General features: G+C 36.0%; 1 protein-coding gene across 1 annotated transcript in view; it reads left to right on the top strand.

Annotated features, from left to right (window-relative positions):
• Positions 1-235: 235 nt before the first annotated feature.
• The window catches only part of POLN (DNA polymerase nu), an 89,867-nt gene continuing 70,105 nt past the window's right edge, over positions 236-19,997 (top strand). The window contains exons 1-12 of the mRNA XM_040065108.1: positions 236-362; positions 3,444-3,505; positions 6,786-7,277; positions 7,621-7,808; positions 9,587-9,699; positions 11,409-11,566; positions 14,091-14,159; positions 15,560-15,620; positions 15,820-15,884; positions 16,672-16,755; positions 17,161-17,250; positions 19,237-19,293. Of these exons, the coding sequence (XP_039921042.1) occupies positions 242-362; positions 3,444-3,505; positions 6,786-7,277; positions 7,621-7,808; positions 9,587-9,699; positions 11,409-11,566; positions 14,091-14,159; positions 15,560-15,620; positions 15,820-15,884; positions 16,672-16,755; positions 17,161-17,250; positions 19,237-19,293 (1,560 nt within the window). The 5' untranslated portion in view covers positions 236-241. The remainder of the gene's footprint in view (positions 363-3,443; positions 3,506-6,785; positions 7,278-7,620; positions 7,809-9,586; positions 9,700-11,408; positions 11,567-14,090; positions 14,160-15,559; positions 15,621-15,819; positions 15,885-16,671; positions 16,756-17,160; positions 17,251-19,236; positions 19,294-19,997) is intronic.

Below are 19,997 nucleotides of genomic sequence, written 5' to 3'. Positions count from 1 at the left end.
TTCTTTAATCAGTATTAAAACACTATTTCAAAGAGGTTCATTTTTACAAATTATTGCATTTGTATTTCCATTACAATACTGATAGGCATTCTGGGAGCAAATGTAATTTTCCATTGAGAATGAATGGCTAGACATGTTCACTGTAGTTTGTCTTTCATTTCAACAGAACATAAGTGAGGATTACCCATGGCCCTGATTAATTCATAATTTGTGTGTTCCCTGTTTAGGTTTAACATTAAAAATGGATCGGTACATAGGATGTGAGATTTCTAAAGTGCCTTTATCTGATATTGCTCTGAGGATTATGACAGCTTTGCAGTCTATTCCTGTAGAAGCTCAGACTAACAGAGAGAATAACCAGAGTGAGTAAATCTTAGCCTATTTGTGTTTTTCTGTTGAAAAATTTAAACACAACAATATCAAACCTCTAGTCCCTGTTTTTAAATAAAGGAAAAGGTGAGACTTCAGGTTTACAGGTTTAGAAAAGGAATTAAGCTGTAACTGACATTTGCTGGGACTTTTCCGATTCAGTAATGTTATGTGAGTGCAAGGAATGGTACCACCAATTTAATTTTTTCTCTTTCTGCTCCTGCTATGTGTTACAAAATTATATGGGAATTTCAAACTGTTACTTAAGTACTGCAATGTCATTAATTAGATGCATACATTAACTTGACTCTGGATTAGGTATTTAAAGATCACTGAAGGGTACTAGGAACTTAACAGGAAACTGTGAGCTCTCCAGACTCATGTCTGTCCTTAAAACACATATTCATTAGCAGTGTGCTCCTTGTGAAATTCTAGGGGGAAGAGTGAACAAAAGTCCCAGCGAAGGAACAAATTGGATAATGCTAAACGTGCCTCAGCAGTTCCTAGAACATTGTGGATACTAGGGAGGTTTTTCAAGGTGCAGGTTTTATTCTCAGTTCTGTGCAAGTCACAGTCAGTCAAATTGTGGCTCTGGAAAGAAGTGGAAAGTTAAGAGTTTTACTTAATTTCAATTGTCTTGTTTTCTCCTGAGAACTAGATCCTGGAATATTATCTGATAAAAAGGCTTTAAAACTAACATTTATTCCTGTGTCCATTGTGTACATTGTGGTTTTTGCAGCCACTCTTCTATATTAATAATGGTTCAGGCTTCTCTTTCAGTGAAGTATTGGATCAGTGGAGCCCAGTGTTGTAGCAGTGACAAAGATAATAGTTCATCACTGTGTAAATCAGTGATACACATTTAAAGAAATATGGGATGAGTTAATTTTAAAATGTTACGTTGTATGTGGTACACCTGGGACCAAAACCCAGACGGTTTAAAGAAAATTTAATCTCTATTTGAAGTGTGATTTTTTTAAATTTTAATTATTTTAATATTTAAATTATTTTAATATTTTTAAAATTTTAATTTTTTTAATATTTTATCCATTTGGTATTTTGATCAGTTTGATGTTCTACTTGCTACCTTGTCATTGCCTGTATATATATATTTTTTTTATATATACATATAGCTTTAGTGTGAGAATGTGAAAAAGAAGCTTGCCTCTCTTAAAAAACCAAAAACAAATGCAAACCTTTGATGTTAGTTGGTCTGTTTCAGGCTGCATTGAAATGTATTTTATAGATAGATTTTTAAATCTTTCATTCTACTTAATGGGAAAATTGTTTATCTTTAGAAGGTAAATATTGGGCTCAAATAGAACAAATATCTGCAATGTTGAACTAGTTGGGGGAATTCTGTGATTATCCTGGCAGTGGAGCTCTAATCTTTCCATCAAGCCTTGAAGAGCTGGAAGCAAGGATGGGTTTCTGCTGCCATCTGGTGATACTTTGTCATAATTTAGAAACTGGAAGTTGCAGATTTCTTCAGTACCCATCATACAGATTATTGTGTGCCTTAGGAGAGAAATGTAATCCTCATTGTCTTCTCTGGGGATTGGATTTGTCAAGGAAAGCTGTCTAGCTGTGAAACAAAAGCATTGCATGTAAACTCAGATACTATCATTCTTAATAGAAAGCGCTGAGAAAACCACAGGTAAAATGTTTGAAGCTACAAACAAGCTGCTAGAGCTGTGCCATGTTGGTTGTTCTAACAGCTTACATTAGAAATTTGAGCTGGAGCGAAATGTCTGATTATACACTTACACCAACATGCAGAAATAAGCTTATTTTCTTCTGTAGACAAAGGTCTTGATTTGCCCAGACAAGTTTTTTTAAAACAGTAAATCAAACAGTAAATTGAAATAGATCACCTTATGCTTTGTTTGATGCTGGTCAACACCACTGTTGTTTTAGAAAGTGTCTTGCTGCTGGTAATGCAATTCATAGCTGACAGCAGCAGTTTAGCGTTGTACTCAGTATGGGAGGACAAAATATATACTTTGACTGTGATGTGTCTTTTGTCTGGGCAATAAGATAATTGAGATATAAAAGAATCCTAAAAAATTGCAAATTCTGGAGAGACCTGCACTTCAGGGGAGTTCTCTTTTTCCCTGTTCCTCTCTCTCACTGCTAGACTGTTACTCCTGGGTCCTTCATTGCAGGCTTCACTTGCTTCTCCTCTTCTAGGGACTTGTGGACAATGTTACAGCAGAAAACAAACACATGTCCCAGTGGTTTCATTTGCCATGGTGCGAGTCTGAGGTGCATTTGCAAATCTGCCTTGGAACTGCAGCGTCTGTGCTTCCAGAGCCATGGCCTGAAGGTCTCTGGGAGTTCAGTGAGGGCCCAGACTCTTGGCTGTGCTGTGCTCTGTGTCAGGCCCAGCAGTGGTGGCTGGCCTGCTTCTAGTGGGACTGGTGTCACCTTATCTTCCTGTCAGTTTGTCAGGTCTGAATTCTCCTTGATCTCTCTTACCTGGTTTCAAAATGCTCATTCTGTTGCAAAATGAACAATGTCAAAAAATGATCCCCTGCAGATGAAACATGGTCGGTTTATAAAACATGATATACTAAATTCAAATACAGATAATGCTTTCTGGAACAAAGGTTTTGTGGACTACTGCTGCTGAATTCCAAGAAAACAATTAAGCTGCGTAAAGTTTCTAGAGTCTGGATTTTTCTTTTCCCTTCATATCATACCCCCAGCTTTATTATGAACAAAATGTGTTGTGTTTGCTTGAAAGAGTGAAATTCACATAATTATGGAATGATAGTAATGCTTCCTCTGAATACCATGGAAAATGTTTTCCTGCTTTGTAGTTAATTTTAAGTAATTTTTTCCTAATGGTGACAGAGCAGTCTTTTGCATATGCATATTTTGGAATCTGCAGGGCCCTTTTAAACATGAATACTAACCTGACATTAACTTGATAAATGGTTGTCAAGGGAAAATTTTATACAGTTCTTTCAGATTTGGTAAAAGCGTCAGTAATATAACCCTGTATGAAACTTAAGTTATATGAGCTGCTTGCAGATTCGTTTGTATTGTAAATTGTTTCTTCTTTTTTAAAGGTATAGAGAAGACGAAGGAAAATAAACTAGGTGATAAGGATGCACATCTGAGAAATGAAAAGGCAAGCATTTTGTACAATTGAAAACCACTAAAAGCAGTCTTTTTGTAGCAGGTTTGAAGTTATAGACTGGTTCTTTCATAACAAGCTTTATTATGATATATTCTACACAGTCATAGTCCGGGTAACTTGCTCTGTCTTATTTTATGCCTGGCCTATATTCACCTATGAGAGTCTGGGCCCAGCTTCTGTTCTCTTTGCACAGGAAGTTGGTCTTTTATGACAGATTAATCAGAAATGAGGTTGCCACATTCAGACAGTCACCAGAGTTTAGAAATGTTCTCAGACTCCTGTCACTGAACAATCATAAAGTGAGCTGATTCATATGAAAAATTACTTTGTATTAGGAAGCTTAATTTTGGGTTTAATCATCTCTCTGAATTTGGTTTGATGTGCATGTGAGTGAGTGCCAGTGCAAGAATGGGAACAGGTAACTGTGGCAGCCCCAGCTCAGGCTTTGCTTGGAAAATCCATTGATTGATGAATTCTAGATGCCGCAACTAATCCCAGCTGCAAATTTCACAGCCTTTCTTACTCTGACTCTGGTGCATGTTGCACACTTCAATTCCATTCAGGTTGCACAAGATGCGGAAAACTGATGCCTTGTGTGGAATGAGATAGTTTCCTACAAGTTACACTGGCTCACAGGTGCTCATGCAACTGTGGGTGCGCATGGAGAGGAGTGGAACCCCTTTTTGTGATGATGACACTCTAATTTTGACTCACTGCATCTAATGAGATCTTCCTACATTGACATAAGTTATGAAACTACATCCTGGGAGTAATTTTCTCTACTTCCAGCCATGTCATTATTTCTAATAGAGGATCAGTTCTTCATGGAAGCTGCTCTCTGTGGTTAATTGTAGTTCCAGTTGTATTATTCTGACTTGATAATTAAATTGCTTTGCTTGTATTTTTTTTTAACTTTTAAAAGAGAATTGCTTGTTCCTGGTTCTATAATTACTAGTGTCCTAATTTAAATTCTGCTGTGTTAAATGAGAAAACTATTTGCAGTTTGACTGAAGAATACACTGGAGTGAATTAGTTGTCTTTCTATGGCTCTTAAACATTTGGCCCTTCTGTGATATGGTATTTCCCCTTCCAATAATTTTATAGAGCCCACCTTTTGGTTAGCATTGCATAAGTCCAATTAATTTGTCTTCATTCAGAACAGCCATTATTCACTTTGGTAGCAGCAGAAGCTTAATTAGCTTCCTTTTCCTGTTCACTCAGAACCTTGTGATTGTACTTTTGCTGTAGAGTTGATCCAGTGAAGTATGATCTAAAGCAGTCTTGAGCCTTTTTCATCACTTGACTCTATAGTTCTATGGTTTGGGAACGTGGGCACTGGGTTGAGGAATACTGTGAAACCATAAAAAAGCCCCAAACTTACTGGCTTTGTCATTCTGGCTTGCTCAATCAATCCAGATGGGATGGAGGTGAACAGTAGCCTTTGATCAGTGAAAATTGTCATCTTGGGGATCAGAGGGAGCCCTGCACAGCAGGACCTTGTGGTTCTTTTGAAGTGAGAAGGTCTCAGGTTTTGCAGTGGTAATGACAGCAGATGAACTGAGTGAGACTGGGCTAGAAGAGACTAAAATACAGTAATTGTGAGGGACTTCAGTTACTTTCAGTGGAGTAGATGAATATTAAGCTTATGCATGATGCTCCGGCTGAAAATTAGGAGACATCTGCATTGTGGAACAGTTGGAGAGCTCAAAAGGAAAAAATGTTTTTATTTGATTCTATGAGAGATCAGGACCAATATCTTCCCTGCTGACGGGTGCTCATACAGAGACTATAATTTTTTTGGAGGCATTGAAAGATAGGTAAGACAGTAATGCTTAATTTTCGGAAAGAAAACTATATAAATTTGAAGAAGCTTTTAAAAGAAATTATATCGAATTGCCCTCCAAACCCATAAAATTTGTAGGTAGTATAGGAATTTATTCAAAGCAGATTATTGAAGATTTGAAATGAATATTAAATTGTGTCTGGAGAAAGGAGTATGGCTAGGAGACAGTATGAAGGAGACTGCTAAAAAATGTCATTGTGCAAAAATGTGAATTTATCAGAATTATATATATAGATAATATATAGAAAATATATTAATATAACATATATTATATATTATATTTTTATATAATATTATATATATATAAAATAATACTTATTATATATGTATTTAATTCTATACTTGCCTCATTTGAAAAAATTAAATGAAATATACAGTGGTTTAGTTCAAAATAACTTTGGGGAAAAGCTTGCAAATGCATTACTAATACATAATTTTTTTAAATGGCTCAGGAGTAGAAAGCTTCCCAGCTCCTCTAAGGCCTATTGATGACTGAGGCATAAAAAATATTGAGGGAAGGTGCAAATCTGTATATTGGTAAATAGTTAAAGACACATTTACCTTGGGGAATCTTGGAAAGGTCACTGATTGCCATTCCAGAGTGCTTGTTCGTGAAAAAAAGGCAGAGGGTCTATTTCAGCTGAGGAGTTTGTAGACAGCAAAATAAATAGTAAGGACTAGGGCCGTTAGCATTCCAAGGAAGTTTCTGAAGGAAGTAAAGATGAAGGAGTAGAATTCAAGCACTACCATGCAGCATCTTGCTTAATGCTGTTTAGTAGCATGCTGCTGTAAAGGGATCCAGGGACTATCTGGAGTAGGAAAACTGTTCTGGATATAGTGGATTGAACAGAATAGAATACTTATTCATACAGTTCATAATACTTCTTCAATGCAACTTTCTTATGTATTTTTGTTATGTCTTGCAATCCTGTAAGTTGCATGCAGGGATCCAGTTGATTCATGTGCTTGAAATTGCAAAGCAGTCAGTAAAGTCCCTTGCCAAAAGTTCTGTAACAGACGAAGCTGTCATAAACATGAAAAGAGCTCTGAATGTTGAAGCTAAAGATGAAGGGTCTCTTCCCTCTTCAGACAATAGTAACCTTGTCACTATGGAAGACAGATTACTGGACTAGATGCATCTTATGGTTGTTAATTTGCCATTTTTAGTGTTGGAATAAAAACAAACAAACAAACGTGGTTGTGGATGTAAACAGTATATGTCAACAAACCTCTACTGATGTGTACTTGAATTTTGCTTTATGTAATGTGGTTCCCCTAAAGTGGTTCTGCTTTGTTAGTATCAATGGTTTTTCATAGTATCAATGGTTTTGCTTTCTTGAAAGCTTATCTAAATTAACTTCATGCGATTTTTAGTTTCTCCTAATAAGTCAAATAATTGGTTTGTAAAAAAACCTCTGATTTTCCCAGGACGATCGTGATTCCAGAATTGCCTTATTAAAAGCAACTGTCAGCCCTGAAAAAAGAACTGCTGGTCAGATAGTCAGGACAATGCATATGGATGAAATACATGGCTGTCAAGATTCCAAAATACCTGGTAGCTGTTACCAGGATTCAAGCTTTCCAAAATGGAGATATCAAGAAATGAGTCTTTCAATAGAAGAAAAAAGCATGAAGGATAGGGAAAAGAAAATAGTTATTCCTCTTAAAAGGAAGCAAAATGTGTCTACTTCTTGTTCAGAGAAAACAAGAAGATTGCATGTAAATACCTGTATGTTCTTACATAGAAGAAGATACAGCTGTGCTCCTGGACAAAAAGAGTCTTCCGGAAAGTATCCTTGTGATATCAGCAGTTTAGGATGTGAAGAAAAAAGTGAACTGCTTGCAACTATAGAACAGGCAGCAGCTTTTGTAACTACTATGATATTTCAAGATGGTTCTTCACAGCTCAGCTCAGACCAGGTTAGTGAAGGATGGGTTTTGTTCAGAGTAGTTCTGTAGAGCCATTTGAATGTGCATTTGACTGACAATCACAAACCCATGATAATTGGCAACACTTTTGTGTATGATATACCCAAATGTAGATTACATTTTGTTTTAAACTACCAGGTGAAACTTGGAGAAAATGAAGTGACTAAGATTTTTGTTTCAAGGCTGAAACGCTTGCTCCTCTACTGTGTCAATGGTGTATGCAGTAACTGCAGTGTGCATAACAGGTTTCATATTGTAAAACATTTGAGAATTTGTCTTTATAGGATTGCACAAAATCTCTTAGAGGAAACACTATTGTAATTATGCTTAACAGGCTTCTACCTCTTCAGTAAAAGGAGTTGTTGTGCTGGTGAAGAATCAGACTGATCAGCCTTGTCCTCCCAGTCACACTTCAACTGGCCATACTCGGAATGCTGCTAATGAAAATGATAAATTAATTTATTTAAAAATTGAACACTCATCTCTCTGGGAACAAGAACAGGCTCACAAGAAATTTTCTTGGTGAGAGTATGTAGAAAAAAATACTGTTTTGCTTTACATATACTTTCAGCAGTAATGATGTTGGTTACTTAGCACAGGCCTAATCTCCTTACATATCAGGGTTGTTGAATTTCATTTTGCCTCTGTTAGTTCCATATCAAGTCTGGGCTAATAGACACCAAATAGGAATAGAATATTCCTCTGTGCTCAGCATATCACTGACTGCAATCCTTGCAGAGTTAGGTTGGGATTCTGATAGCAGCTGTTTACATTCACACCTGCAGATCTTTTATGAGCTGTTAAAGCTGGACAGCATCAAGAATATGTTTTGTCCAGAATATGTTTTATCTTGTATTTTATCTTCCATTTCCTGAACTGCATTTCTTAGCTAGTACATTTTTATGGACATTATTGTGATAAATGCCCTTTCTGAGTTTTGTTAATACTTTAAATCTTTTTAGCACAGGTTTTTTTGATGGCTTTTGACATTCCAAATGAAGTTTTACTAATATTCAGTAAAAATACAATATCATTTTGGAAGTAAAAGCTTTATGTATCTGCTTAATACTTGGGCTAAATTTTAATAAGAAGTTGGGGTATGTTTTGAACTTCCAGTTATTATAACCAAAGTCCATTTTTATTCCTATTAACTTGAAAATCCTATCCCAAAAAGGGAGTAATAAGAACTGAATCTGATTCCTAGATGTAATGCTCTATCATGTTAAAACTCTGTCATAATATTTTATGACATTCAGTGATAACTGTCTTATTGTAAACTTCTGAATTTGGATTATTAAATTACAAAACATTAATTTCATTATGTGGGACTTGGTTCTTAGCTGCATCCCTTCCACTACTTGAAATCATGGCTTGAAACCAGTCATGACTTTGCTTCTCCAAGTATTGGGGTTACATGACAAGTAGTGTAATAGCATGTTGTCAGCTTGAATACAGGTTTTTGGGAACTGAGAATAACGTATCAGTAAAGCATGTTCATATGGACAGTAAAAGTTTCTTAAGTTGGTTAAGAGCATTAGCATTTAGATGAAACCTGTGGGGAATTGCTTTTTGTAAGAACAGCGCAGTTGTTTAAGAATGGATCTATAATGCATACAGGAATACCTTGTGATCTGTGTGGTTTCTAATATATTCAAACCCTTGGACTTGAGGTCCCATACCATCAAAAATGCTTTATAAAAATGATTATTTTCTATATTGCCCAAAATATAACATTAAAAAATGATATGCAGAGTTGGTAAATCTATATACTAATATATATAGTTGGCCACATCTATTTAAAATATCATGAATGAGAGGATTATAGACATTTTCAAGAGATGTGGAAATACATGACAAAGGTGAAACATTTTGGATTTAAACAGCATATTAACACAGGGCAGTTTTGGCAAGTTAGATTGTCTAGTAACTTAAATCAGTGTTTTATAATGCTGCAACAGTTTAGCCTCTGTGATCTTATTCGGGTCTATTGAAGTATTACAGGGATGCCAGTTGGTGTTTTGGATTAAGGTTGCACTTCAAGAGTTAAACAAGGATTTGTTTTCTTTTTGTGTATGTGCTGAAGGATATCTGCTAGGATGTTTTAATTTCTTATAGAACATAGCTTTGAGTATTACTGAACTGAGAATTTAATATTCAAATGCAGTATTCTGTTCTTATAGGAATAAGGAAACTTCTTGGGTTAACTGTTTAGTCTCAGGTACTAATTAAAAGAACAAAGTAAATAGATTGACTAAATCTAGGAGCAATATAGTGTGTGTTAATGCACTACTTCTGTGCAGGCAAGTGTTGTTTCAAATGCTAGAGTGCAAAGTTCCAATAATTTGCTTCAATGCAAAAGATTTCCTGAGGACTCTACTTCAAGTCTATGGTGATGAAATCAGCTGGAAGCAAGGCAAGTATTGACTCTGATTTCGTCCTGTAATCTCTGCTCTATTGGTGTTTCTGTCACTAGTGTAGAAATAACTAAATTGGTGGTTAATATATTGAAAAACAGAGTTTAGTACCATGAAAAAGAGCATAATTTTGGGGGGAGGTTGTGACCACGGGCTTGGCATATCAAGATAATGTATTTCTTCTCAGAGTAGGAATCAAGTAATTGAGTAACTTAAGGATAGCTTCCAGTGGAAACAAAAGCTCTCAACACAGTCCTGACTATAGCTGCAAAGGTCAAACTACTTCATGTTTCATATTCCCTAGAAAAAGACTTCTTCTGCTCAAAGGAAGGGCTAAAATAAATCCCAGAGATGTCATAGTTGTCAGAGTTAGGAATCATTTGAATGGGCCCATGTTCTTTTGATAGAAACAAGCAAGACTCTTCTCTATGAATTTAAAAGCAACTACAAACCACAGGCATATGATATAAATACTGTCTTTTTTTTTATGGAGAATCATCATCTTGTGTTCAGCATCTGAAAAGTTTCAGTAAATCACAGTAAGATGATGGTGATTTAAAATCTGGTGTGAAGATCTGTACAAAAACCAACACTGGGAATGGAAAAGACTGAGAAAGGAAATACAATAATGGAACTGGTAATAGGGACAGTTTTATAACTTGTACGCACAGGAAGTACTAGATAGGTTATATCCTACCTGATCCATGGGATTTGAATCTGAAGTTTCTAGTCACCAAGAGAGTTTTTGTCTAGGCCTTTAAACTTTGAAACTTGATGCTTCTTCACACATTATTTCTGCTATGAAAAAAACCCCAAAGCTCCAAAAAAACAAACAAAACCCCTAAAATTCTCTTTAGAGTAGTCCTGTAGCTGTAACTAGGATTATGGACATTAAAATTTGCTTCTAAGTAATTGAGTCTGCAAGGTTGTGTAGCATGGAGTTCTCTATAAATGTACCTGTAGATCCTTGTTTGAACTTACTTAGGCGTTACTGAAGAGCATACTTGGGTTTATCTTTGCATATATCACACAGCAATCTAGTTATTAGTGTCTCCTGTTCTTTGTAGAACTGCAGGACACATGTTGAGATTGTAGTTCAAAGGGAAGTGAAACAGCACTGGGCTTGGCCCAACCTGTCCATCTATGTGAACATGAGCTGCAGTGTGCGCACATACAGTGCTAAAGGACAAAAGGTTCTGAGTTTTGGCAACAATGCATTGTGCACCCGCGTATGAATTCATATATACATTAACAATCTTGGTCTGACTGCTAGGAAGTAAATCTCTCCCTGATCCCCAATAGCACTTTTGTGGGTATCAGTCAAGTTAACAACAAGAAAACTGTACCAGAGGGAGACTCTCATAAAAAAACCTTCAGCTTGAAATTTTTCAGTTCTAGGAAAGGGAAGTTTTTTACAGTAAATTTAAGGAGGCAAAAGTTATATTTGAAAACTTGAAATAATCAACCAACCAAAAAAAAAAAAAAATCCACCTCACAACACTCTTCAAAAATATGCAATGCTTGACTTCCTTCTGTGTAGTCATGATATTGACCATGTGTTAGAGCTGCAAATTCAATGTTTAATATTTTTGTAAAGTAAATACTTGTCCTTTTAAGATGTATGCATGCAGGAAAGGTGGGAAAAACTTTAGGGCTATTTTTCAGTATGGGGGGTAATTTAAGTATTTTGATCAACTTGTTTTTGTAGTTGCCAATAGTGTCGTGTTAGATCCAAGAATTGCAGCATGGCTGATAAACCCCAGCGACACAGTTCCTTCCTTTGAGTGTTTAATACAGGAGTATTTTGAAAAGCCTTTTTCAAAGGGAACAGAAAATACAGATACAGGCACTTTGAGAAATGTATCTGTAAGTAGTTTGTTTTCAGTTGTTTGTGGTTGGGTTAAAAAGGGAAGGAAATTATAATAGAATTGCTATTACTTTGAAAGTATTGCAAAAGAAGATGGATAATGCTTTTATAATGGAAGAAAAGGATTCTATTAATGCTACGTGTTGGAAATCTAAAGAAAGGGAAGAAGGGAAGGTTTTATTGCATGTACCAAGATGGGAGTTTATTCTCTAGGAGCAGCTGTAAAATTTTGCTTTAAAGCTGTAAAGTTCAGTAACAACATTAATTACTATACAATTTTTTTTTTTTTTTCCCTCACCTTCCTGTGAAATTATTTCCAGCTCTCCAACACGTCTAATGCTGTGTTCTCCAGTTCCTGTGCGTTTATAGCCTGTATTTTGTTGATTGCTATTAACAATTTTGCTAAATTTTACAGGTGGTAAAGACACCACATCATAACCTGAGAAACAGCAGGGAGTCAAATGTGAACCCTCAAACATTTGTATGAAAAAATCTGAATTTTAATTCTCAGTGTGAGAGAATGCATGGTGAACTTTTTGAGATGTACTCCCCAGCACTGTGGGAAGTTCTTCCTGTATCATATCAAATGTCTTCTATATTTCTATTGAAATGTATTTACTAAATGTTATGAAATATTTGGATCTGTTTTGGGCTCTGGTGGTCTACTGTGGACACATTAGCTTTCACAGGTTGTTTGATGGGTAAGAGGATGCTGAGCAACCTAAATAATGGTTTCTTTTGATGCTATTCACTTTTCAGAGGCCTTGCTCATTCAGACCAAGTATTGCACCATGATTATAGGATACAAATCCACAGATGTCAAATGGGCTTAGAGCACAGTTGGTTGTATTGGCACCTACCCATCAGTGTAGACATTTCTGAGAAAACCAAGGGCAGTTTACTTGAAAGCATTGGCTGTAAACTGCAGTTGTTCAGAAGCTACTTCATGAATTAAGTTATTAATGTAGGGAATAGATGAGCAAACAGAAGTAACCTATAGTTATTTCTATATGTGATGGCCTTGTTGTGAGTCAGCATCCTTAATCTTGTATCTTTCCTTAGCTTCACTCAGTCTTTTGTTCTTCAGATACCACATCTGTTCTTAGTTATTTTCAACTTTGTCATCCTGATTCCCAGCTCTGAGTTAAATATTGAAATTTTATTTCCTTCCTGTCCAACTTCAGGTCTAGTTTGTTTCCTTGTCCCAGCCGTCTCCAGCGTCTTTATGCTGACTTGTTCACTGAATTCCCAGTTAATACCTCCTTGTAACATCCTGTGATTATTCCACCCCATTCCTTATTCCTTAATTTGTCACCTGCGCTCTCACACTTCCCTTTTGGCTTTTCTCTTTGCTCAGTGAGTGCCAGTTCTTCCTATGTCTCCTGGCTCTTTGCCAGGTTTATCTCTTCAATCTTCTTGCTCTGTTTTTACTGGTAGATTCCTAACAGTTGTCTTTACTGCCAGAGGGGTCTGTGATAAGTGATAAATCATCTTGTGCCTCACTACTTCAGTGAAGCTCCCTGTCTTGTGCTAATCTTGTCCACCCACCACAGTACTTGGAATGACTGCTGGTTTATTCTGTAGCCCACAACTCACCCACACACCTCCAGCACGAAGATGTGCTGCTTGTCTGTATATTTGGTGCTGTGCCAAAGTGGTCAAGGTCCATATTCCCTGAAACATTTGCTGGAACAGGTGCTAAACATTATGCTGGTCATGTCATCGCTGCGTTTACCGATGAGGGATTGTGGTGTCAGTTGAAGCCTGTCACTGGGCTCTCTTCCACCTCCAGAAAGGGATCAAGCAAGCTGTCTGTATTTCACAGACAGCTCATTTGTTTCAGAACAAGTTGGTATGGACAAGGTTTCTTGGAGACAGGTTCTGATGGCCTGACTTTTCACTGCAGTATGGACTAGACTGTTTTAGAACACGGATCATCACCAGTGGATCTGCGTATTTCAGCTTTGAAGAGAGTCCTCTGCATCCTACCTTCCAGGGCCTGCTGCTTCTCAGTCTTTATTAAGTTCACTTTTAATGGTCATGTTCTTGGAGCTTGCAATCATTCTTAGTATTTGTATGCATTTCAAAATGGCATTCTAGCCAATTGAAGGAGGTGACCTGGTGCTGTGTGGAACAGCTCTAGAACAGAAGGGAAGGAAATGAAAAGTTCTGGCACAAAAGCGGCAGTACTTATATGAGAAAAAGAATGCAAGAAATTTTCCTTGTTTTACAAGTACTAAGGGAACTCTGACTTCAGAGTCAAAGGCAATTTATCAATTTTATATTTCTCTGTACTTGATACAAAATGTGAATATAGGAACAGCAAAATCTGGAATGATCATAATCTAGTGCTGTGTTAATGACTTGGGTTTGACAGAGATCTAACAATGTTTCTAAAATGTTAACAGAAGTTATACAGAAAAGGACATTTTTACAATTAATATCTTTTTAAAAAAGATAATACTCTAAATATTTTGTGTTAGCAATAAAGTTATTAATTTGTTTTTGATTTATTTATATCAGTATCAAAACTTAGGTGTGATATTGGAGAAGCTTTATAATGTAATGATGGATCTTGCTCATGGCTTAAAGGTAAGACAAAACGAATTAGCTCAGGAATAACTATGTAAGTATTGAATTAAAGAGAGCTAATGATGTATTTCTCATTCAAATTTGAATAATAGAATGCTTCAGTTCTTAGTGGTATACATTGGCAGTCAACATTTAAAATAAATTGTCCATCAAATTTGCCATTTTTTCTAGAAGGAGATGGTGTCAAGGTTAATCTTTAGGAGAAACTTTGCTACATTTAACTAAATGAAGATTCTGAGAACAGGAAAGGTTCAAAATATTTACTTTTCTTTTATTATTTTAAATCTATGTATTACTGTCTAAAAAGTGTTAAAAGAAGTAGAACAAAGTACAGCTATTTTTTCCATATATTCCTTGCTTATGAAAACTCTCAACGTATCTTTTGTTCTAGATTGTGTTAACCAAGCACTGGTCACATGCTGGGACAGGCTTCCCAGAAGAGGTGGTTGATGGCCCAGGCTTGTCAGTGTTTAAGAGGCAATTGGACAGTGCCCTTAATCATATATTTTAAATTTTAGTCAGCCCTGAATTGACTAGGCAGTGGGACTGGACAGTTCACTTGGAAGGAACCTACAATGACTATTTAATTCTATTTTACCCTTTATTGCAGTTCAGAATGGATCTCAAGAAATTTTGGGGGGTGTGTGTTTGTTTTCTGCCTGTGATCATATGTGTGGAGAAGTGCCAGAATTTGGGGATACGAACAGGTTCTGCTGCAAGGGGCACCGTAGTTTCCCAGGGATTGTCTTTGAAGTTGCTGGTAGCAGCTGTAGGGCTTAGACCTTTAGGTGATGGAGCCACGTTAATGTGGATATCCAAGTGGCTCACCAGTGTGGTGAACAGTCTGTGAAGGGAGGCAGCAGGGAAGTACCAAAGGCACAGAAACACTGAGATCCAGCCCACAACAGTTTTTAGAGAAATCAGATTACTTCAGTGATTAGGAAAAAACCAGTCTTTCTGTTCTCTGTCGGCGATTTGGGGACATGACCGTTTCAACTCTTGTTTTCTCTCTAATGAAAACAAAGTTATGAATTATGGATGGTTGCTTAATCCTTCAAGTGAACATAGGAAAAAGGATAACTCTGTGTCCTATTACAATGATGTTTTCTTTAAAATAAACTGTTTAGAAAAAAAGAGGTGTATATATTTATTAGAATTCTTGTACTAAATGGTTACTATTGCAAAATTTCTATTCCCCACAAAAAAGAGTGTCAGCATTTAGATACTATAATTTACACTGAGTATTTCATGCCACAAACAGTGTTGTCATGTAAAAAGGGAATATATAAAAAGTGAAATACTGCTCACTGGAAAATACATTCACCTAAAATGACACTACTATATGTTTTGAGATCAAAATTAGCTGGTACTGAAGAATGAATTTATGTCTTACTTTACAGGCTCAAGGTTTGTGGAACTTATTTTGCACATTAGAGCTCCCACTTATCAAAATTCTGGCAGGTATGAAAGTTCAGTTCAAAATATGAATCTTCACTATTTTCACACAGCTGCTCAAGTAGAATGTAATTCCTGAGAATATGAAATGTTATCTTAGCCTCATAAGATCCGTGTGAGTTTGAGTTTCCATTTTACAGTCTAGGAAGAATGTAAGGTGAAATTGTAAATTACAAGTGTTCTTAACCTAAAATTATATTTGCAGTGATGGAAACACACAAAATATATGTGAACAAACAAGAACTGAAAAAAACATCAGAGATTCTAGGGGTAAATTTTGTATTTTTTTTTTTTTCCTAGAAAACTATATAGCATCATCTTTGTGCTTTTACTGAGGATAACTGATTAAAAAATAGAAGGAACTTTTGTCACATTTTATGTAATAGTGTGGTGGTTTTAGTATATTGTTATAAATATAACTAACTATATTTACATTTTAGGATACTTACCTATTTATTTTCACAAGTAAAAAAGGAGATATTTGCTTCATCAGCCTCGCCCCAGAACTGAAATTACATTACAAAATGTGCAGGTCCTTTTGGGTTATGTGTTGTAGAGTAAAAATGGTAATGACTTTCTGAACCTACAGTTTTCAGTAATCATCTTCCTGAGAAGTGGTAGACTTCTCTCTCTTTTTGTGAACAATACACTATTTAAATGAGTGTTCTTTGATAAAAATAGCTACAAGAGAATCTCATTTTGTAACACAAAATTGGACTAGATAATCATACTGGTCTGACAGATTACTAATTTATCAGAATAATTTGCATAGCTGTGTTTCTCACAGATCTCTGTAGGCTTCAGTAACCTAAATTCTTTAACAACAAATGTTGGTACTTTTTACTACAATAAATCCCCTTCCCAGAGCATGAAGCAATATAAATTAAGGAGTATATAAGCAATCTATTCAACCAAATGTTGATAGCCAGCGATGATTACACAATATCAAGTACTCTGTTTTTAAATAAAGGTCCAATATTCTCGTTAACCTTGGAAGTAGCAGATACTGAAGAAAATAATAATGTGAACAGAATAATTTTGATATCCTAATTTATAGCTGCGGCTCAAGGAGCTTGAGCAGGAGGCTCATGAGGTTGCTGGAGAGCGATTCCTTTTGACCAGCAGTTGTCAGCTCCGAGAGGTATTGTTTGTACTGTTTCTGCTCAAGGTATACATTCTATAGATTCATTGATACAGAAGGACTGTAAGGCATATATATCCTTACCACTTCTGACTTATTTTCTTTTATAGTAATTGCCTTATTTTCTGATTTTAATGGAGGACATATCAGTTTTTCATAAATATTACAATGTTGAATAATCTGTATTTGAATGTATGTACATAAATTATGCAATTTTTAAAAATGTCACTGCTTCAATAGCTCAAAAATAAAGATTTTCAATTCTGTGTTAGTTCTCTTTGCTACAGTGTGCTCTATTTACCTTGAAACTTGTTTCTGTTCTAACAAAATAATAGTAACCCAATAATTTTCCTTTCTGTTTCAGCACTTGAAACACTGAGATTTATTGTCTTTTTCTTACTTTAGGTACTATTTGATAAGTTAAAGCTGCATACGCTGTGTGAGAAACTTCATAGAACTGAAATACAACAGCTTGTATCCACCTCAGAAGTTGTGGTGAGACAGGGGAGGGTTTTAAAACCAGCTGCGTGATATACCAAAACTTCTAAGTTATATTCCAGTGAAATTGTGATTTGACCAGTTTTTCTAATGGTCTTGGTTTATTTCTGTATTGCACTATTTGTGCTACTGTTATTTGTGCCAGAAAAGAAAGTTGCACTCAGTGATGGGGAAGAAACAAACTAACTACTGAAGGTCTCTCCTGAACCACCTTTTCTCCAGGCTAAACATCCCCAGCTCCATCAGTTGTTCCTCATCAGATTTGTGCTCCAGACCCTTTTCCAGCTCTGTTGTCCTTCTCTGGACTCACTCCCAGCGCTTCAATGTCCTTTTTGAAGTGAAGTGTCCAAAAAGGAACACAGTACTCACTGCTGAGTACAGGGTGACAGTCACTGCCCTGGTTCTGCTGGCCACACTATTGCTGGCACAGGCCAGGTGTCATTGTCCTCCTTGGCCACCTGGTCACACCTGGCTCATGTTCAGCCACTCTCCACCAGCACCCTCAGGTCCTTTTCCACCGGGCCCTTTCCAGCCCCTCTGCCCCAGCCTGTGGCACTGCAGGGCTTCTTGTGACCCAGGGGCAGGACCCGGCACCTGGCCTGGTTGAACCTCAGAGGGGCAGGACTGGCCTTGGCCACTGATCCAGCCTGTCAGAACCCTCTGGGGAGACTTCCTGTCATCCAAGAGATCAACTCTTCCACTCAACTTGGTGGCATCTGCAAACTGAGGTGATCTTGGTCCCCTTGTCAGATCATAAAAAAATAATTTTGTGAAGATAATAATGGCAATGGAGATTCTTTTTAGAAGAGAAAGCCCCTGTTTCTGATTTGGTGGCACAATTGATTGCTGTAGTTTACATAGGAATTAAAGTGCGCAACTCATTGCTGGACATGAACATCTTTGGGAAAGGTAGAAGGATAATATTTATTTCTTAAGAAGGAAATTCCACTTTTCAGTCAAGTATCTGAACTACCAAGTATAATCTCCAGTAACCTCAAAAGTAGAACCATAAAACCCACACACTACTCAAGGAGAAGGAGGTTTCCTAGATCAAACACATAATCCTGGAGAGTGACTGAGAGCCTTGGGAAATAGGAGGGATCAGTGAAATAGAATTCACGACACCTTTTTATGGGAACATAAGATTTCTTACTATAATCAAAGCAAAATCCAGTATTCTTTTTCCAACAACTGCTGAGACTTGGTTATTTAGAATTTTAGAAAATTGTCTACTATTTATCTCCTTTAATGTTGTTTCTCCCTGGTAGCAAGAAAAAAACCTTATGTTTTTAAATATACATTCTAGTACAGTTGCATCTGTTTTTCATCCTGGACTATTGTAGTTCCAGATATTTTTTGTTGTACTTATAAATATCCAATCTCTATTTTAATAGTTTAATTCTTTTTTTTTTTTTTCCACAATGGATTTTTTTGCAGTTTCCAATCAAAGTAATAATAAATATGCTTTATTTTATTGGTATTTAATTTGACAGTTTCAATTCTCTTGAATTTTTTCTGGAACTTTTATTCAAGCATGAACAGGAGAATTCTCTTGGATTTTGTGTGTGTATAAATATGTATGTGTGAATATATGTGTTATTTTGTCTACTTCCATTGTGTTCTCTCTTGCATTGATGCTGTATAGCACAAAAACCAAACAAAGGGCCATAAATAATTATTTACGCACAAATCACACCCCCGTGTTTTCGAAGTTGCTGTGGAAAAGTTTTTTATGTCTATGTGTCTTTTTGTCCCTGTCTGGGACAGGAATGAAAATGAAATGGGAAGGAGTAATCTCCTTCCTAATGAAGGCTTCCTTGGGGCTGGGGTGGGATTGCTTGAAAGACATCATCCTTCAGCAAGTATTTTGTTCATTCAGTTTGTCCAGAAAATTTCTTCCTCCCAAATGTATTCTGTTAAGGTTTGTTTAGTAATATATCTTCAAGGAAAGTATGTCAGCAATTCACGTACTTGATTTTGCAGCTAAATAAATTGCAAGATCTTCATCCTTTGCCTAAGATAATTTTGGAATACCGCCAGGTGAGTTGATTTTCACAGAATATAGTTGCATTGAAGCAAAATTTAACAAGACAGATAACATATTCATAGTTAAATAAATAAATAAGTTGGCTCTAGTGAAAGTTCATGCAAATACTAATTTGAAGTCAATATTCTTAAGACTTTTAAAATTTTAATGCTTATAGTTGTTTTGCTCTATGTTAGATTATTGATAGCAAACAACTTGTACAACATTGCAAAGACAATTGGAAAACTTCACTATTAAATTCATACTTAGGGCAAAACATTTATTTTTTTGGGTTCTGAAGAGATGCTTTGCATAAAGTACAGGAGATAACTTCATGTTTATGGGGAATTTTGGGGTGACAGACCTCCTGAAAATCCAAAACAATCTGGTTAGTCTGCTCCCACCCTTAATCATTAGGTTTTCAGTGAATGAGCTTCCAAGAATTTAAAAAAATAAAAAAGTTTAAAAGTGTGGGTTTGTGTTTGGCTTTGATTATTTTAAAAATTTGTTTGTGATTTTTTTTGTGTGTGGTTTTCATGTAAGTTATTGACCTGGGGATATAAGATGTAAAATAATAAATTACAATATTTCATTTAATAGTATCTGCAAAACCCTATCTTTAGATTATAACCAAGCACTTACCTAACTTACATGAATAAGTTAAACTATCAGTGAGTATAAATTCATTATTTACTCAGATAAAAAAGAAAAATCTGCG

The sequence above is a fragment of the Hirundo rustica genome, chromosome 5, assembly GCF_015227805.2.
Source record: "Hirundo rustica isolate bHirRus1 chromosome 5, bHirRus1.pri.v3, whole genome shotgun sequence".
Lineage (NCBI taxonomy): Eukaryota > Metazoa > Chordata > Aves > Passeriformes > Hirundinidae > Hirundo > Hirundo rustica.
The sequence above is the reverse complement of the archived record's forward strand: the minus strand, read 5'-3'. Positions and strand labels throughout refer to the sequence as shown.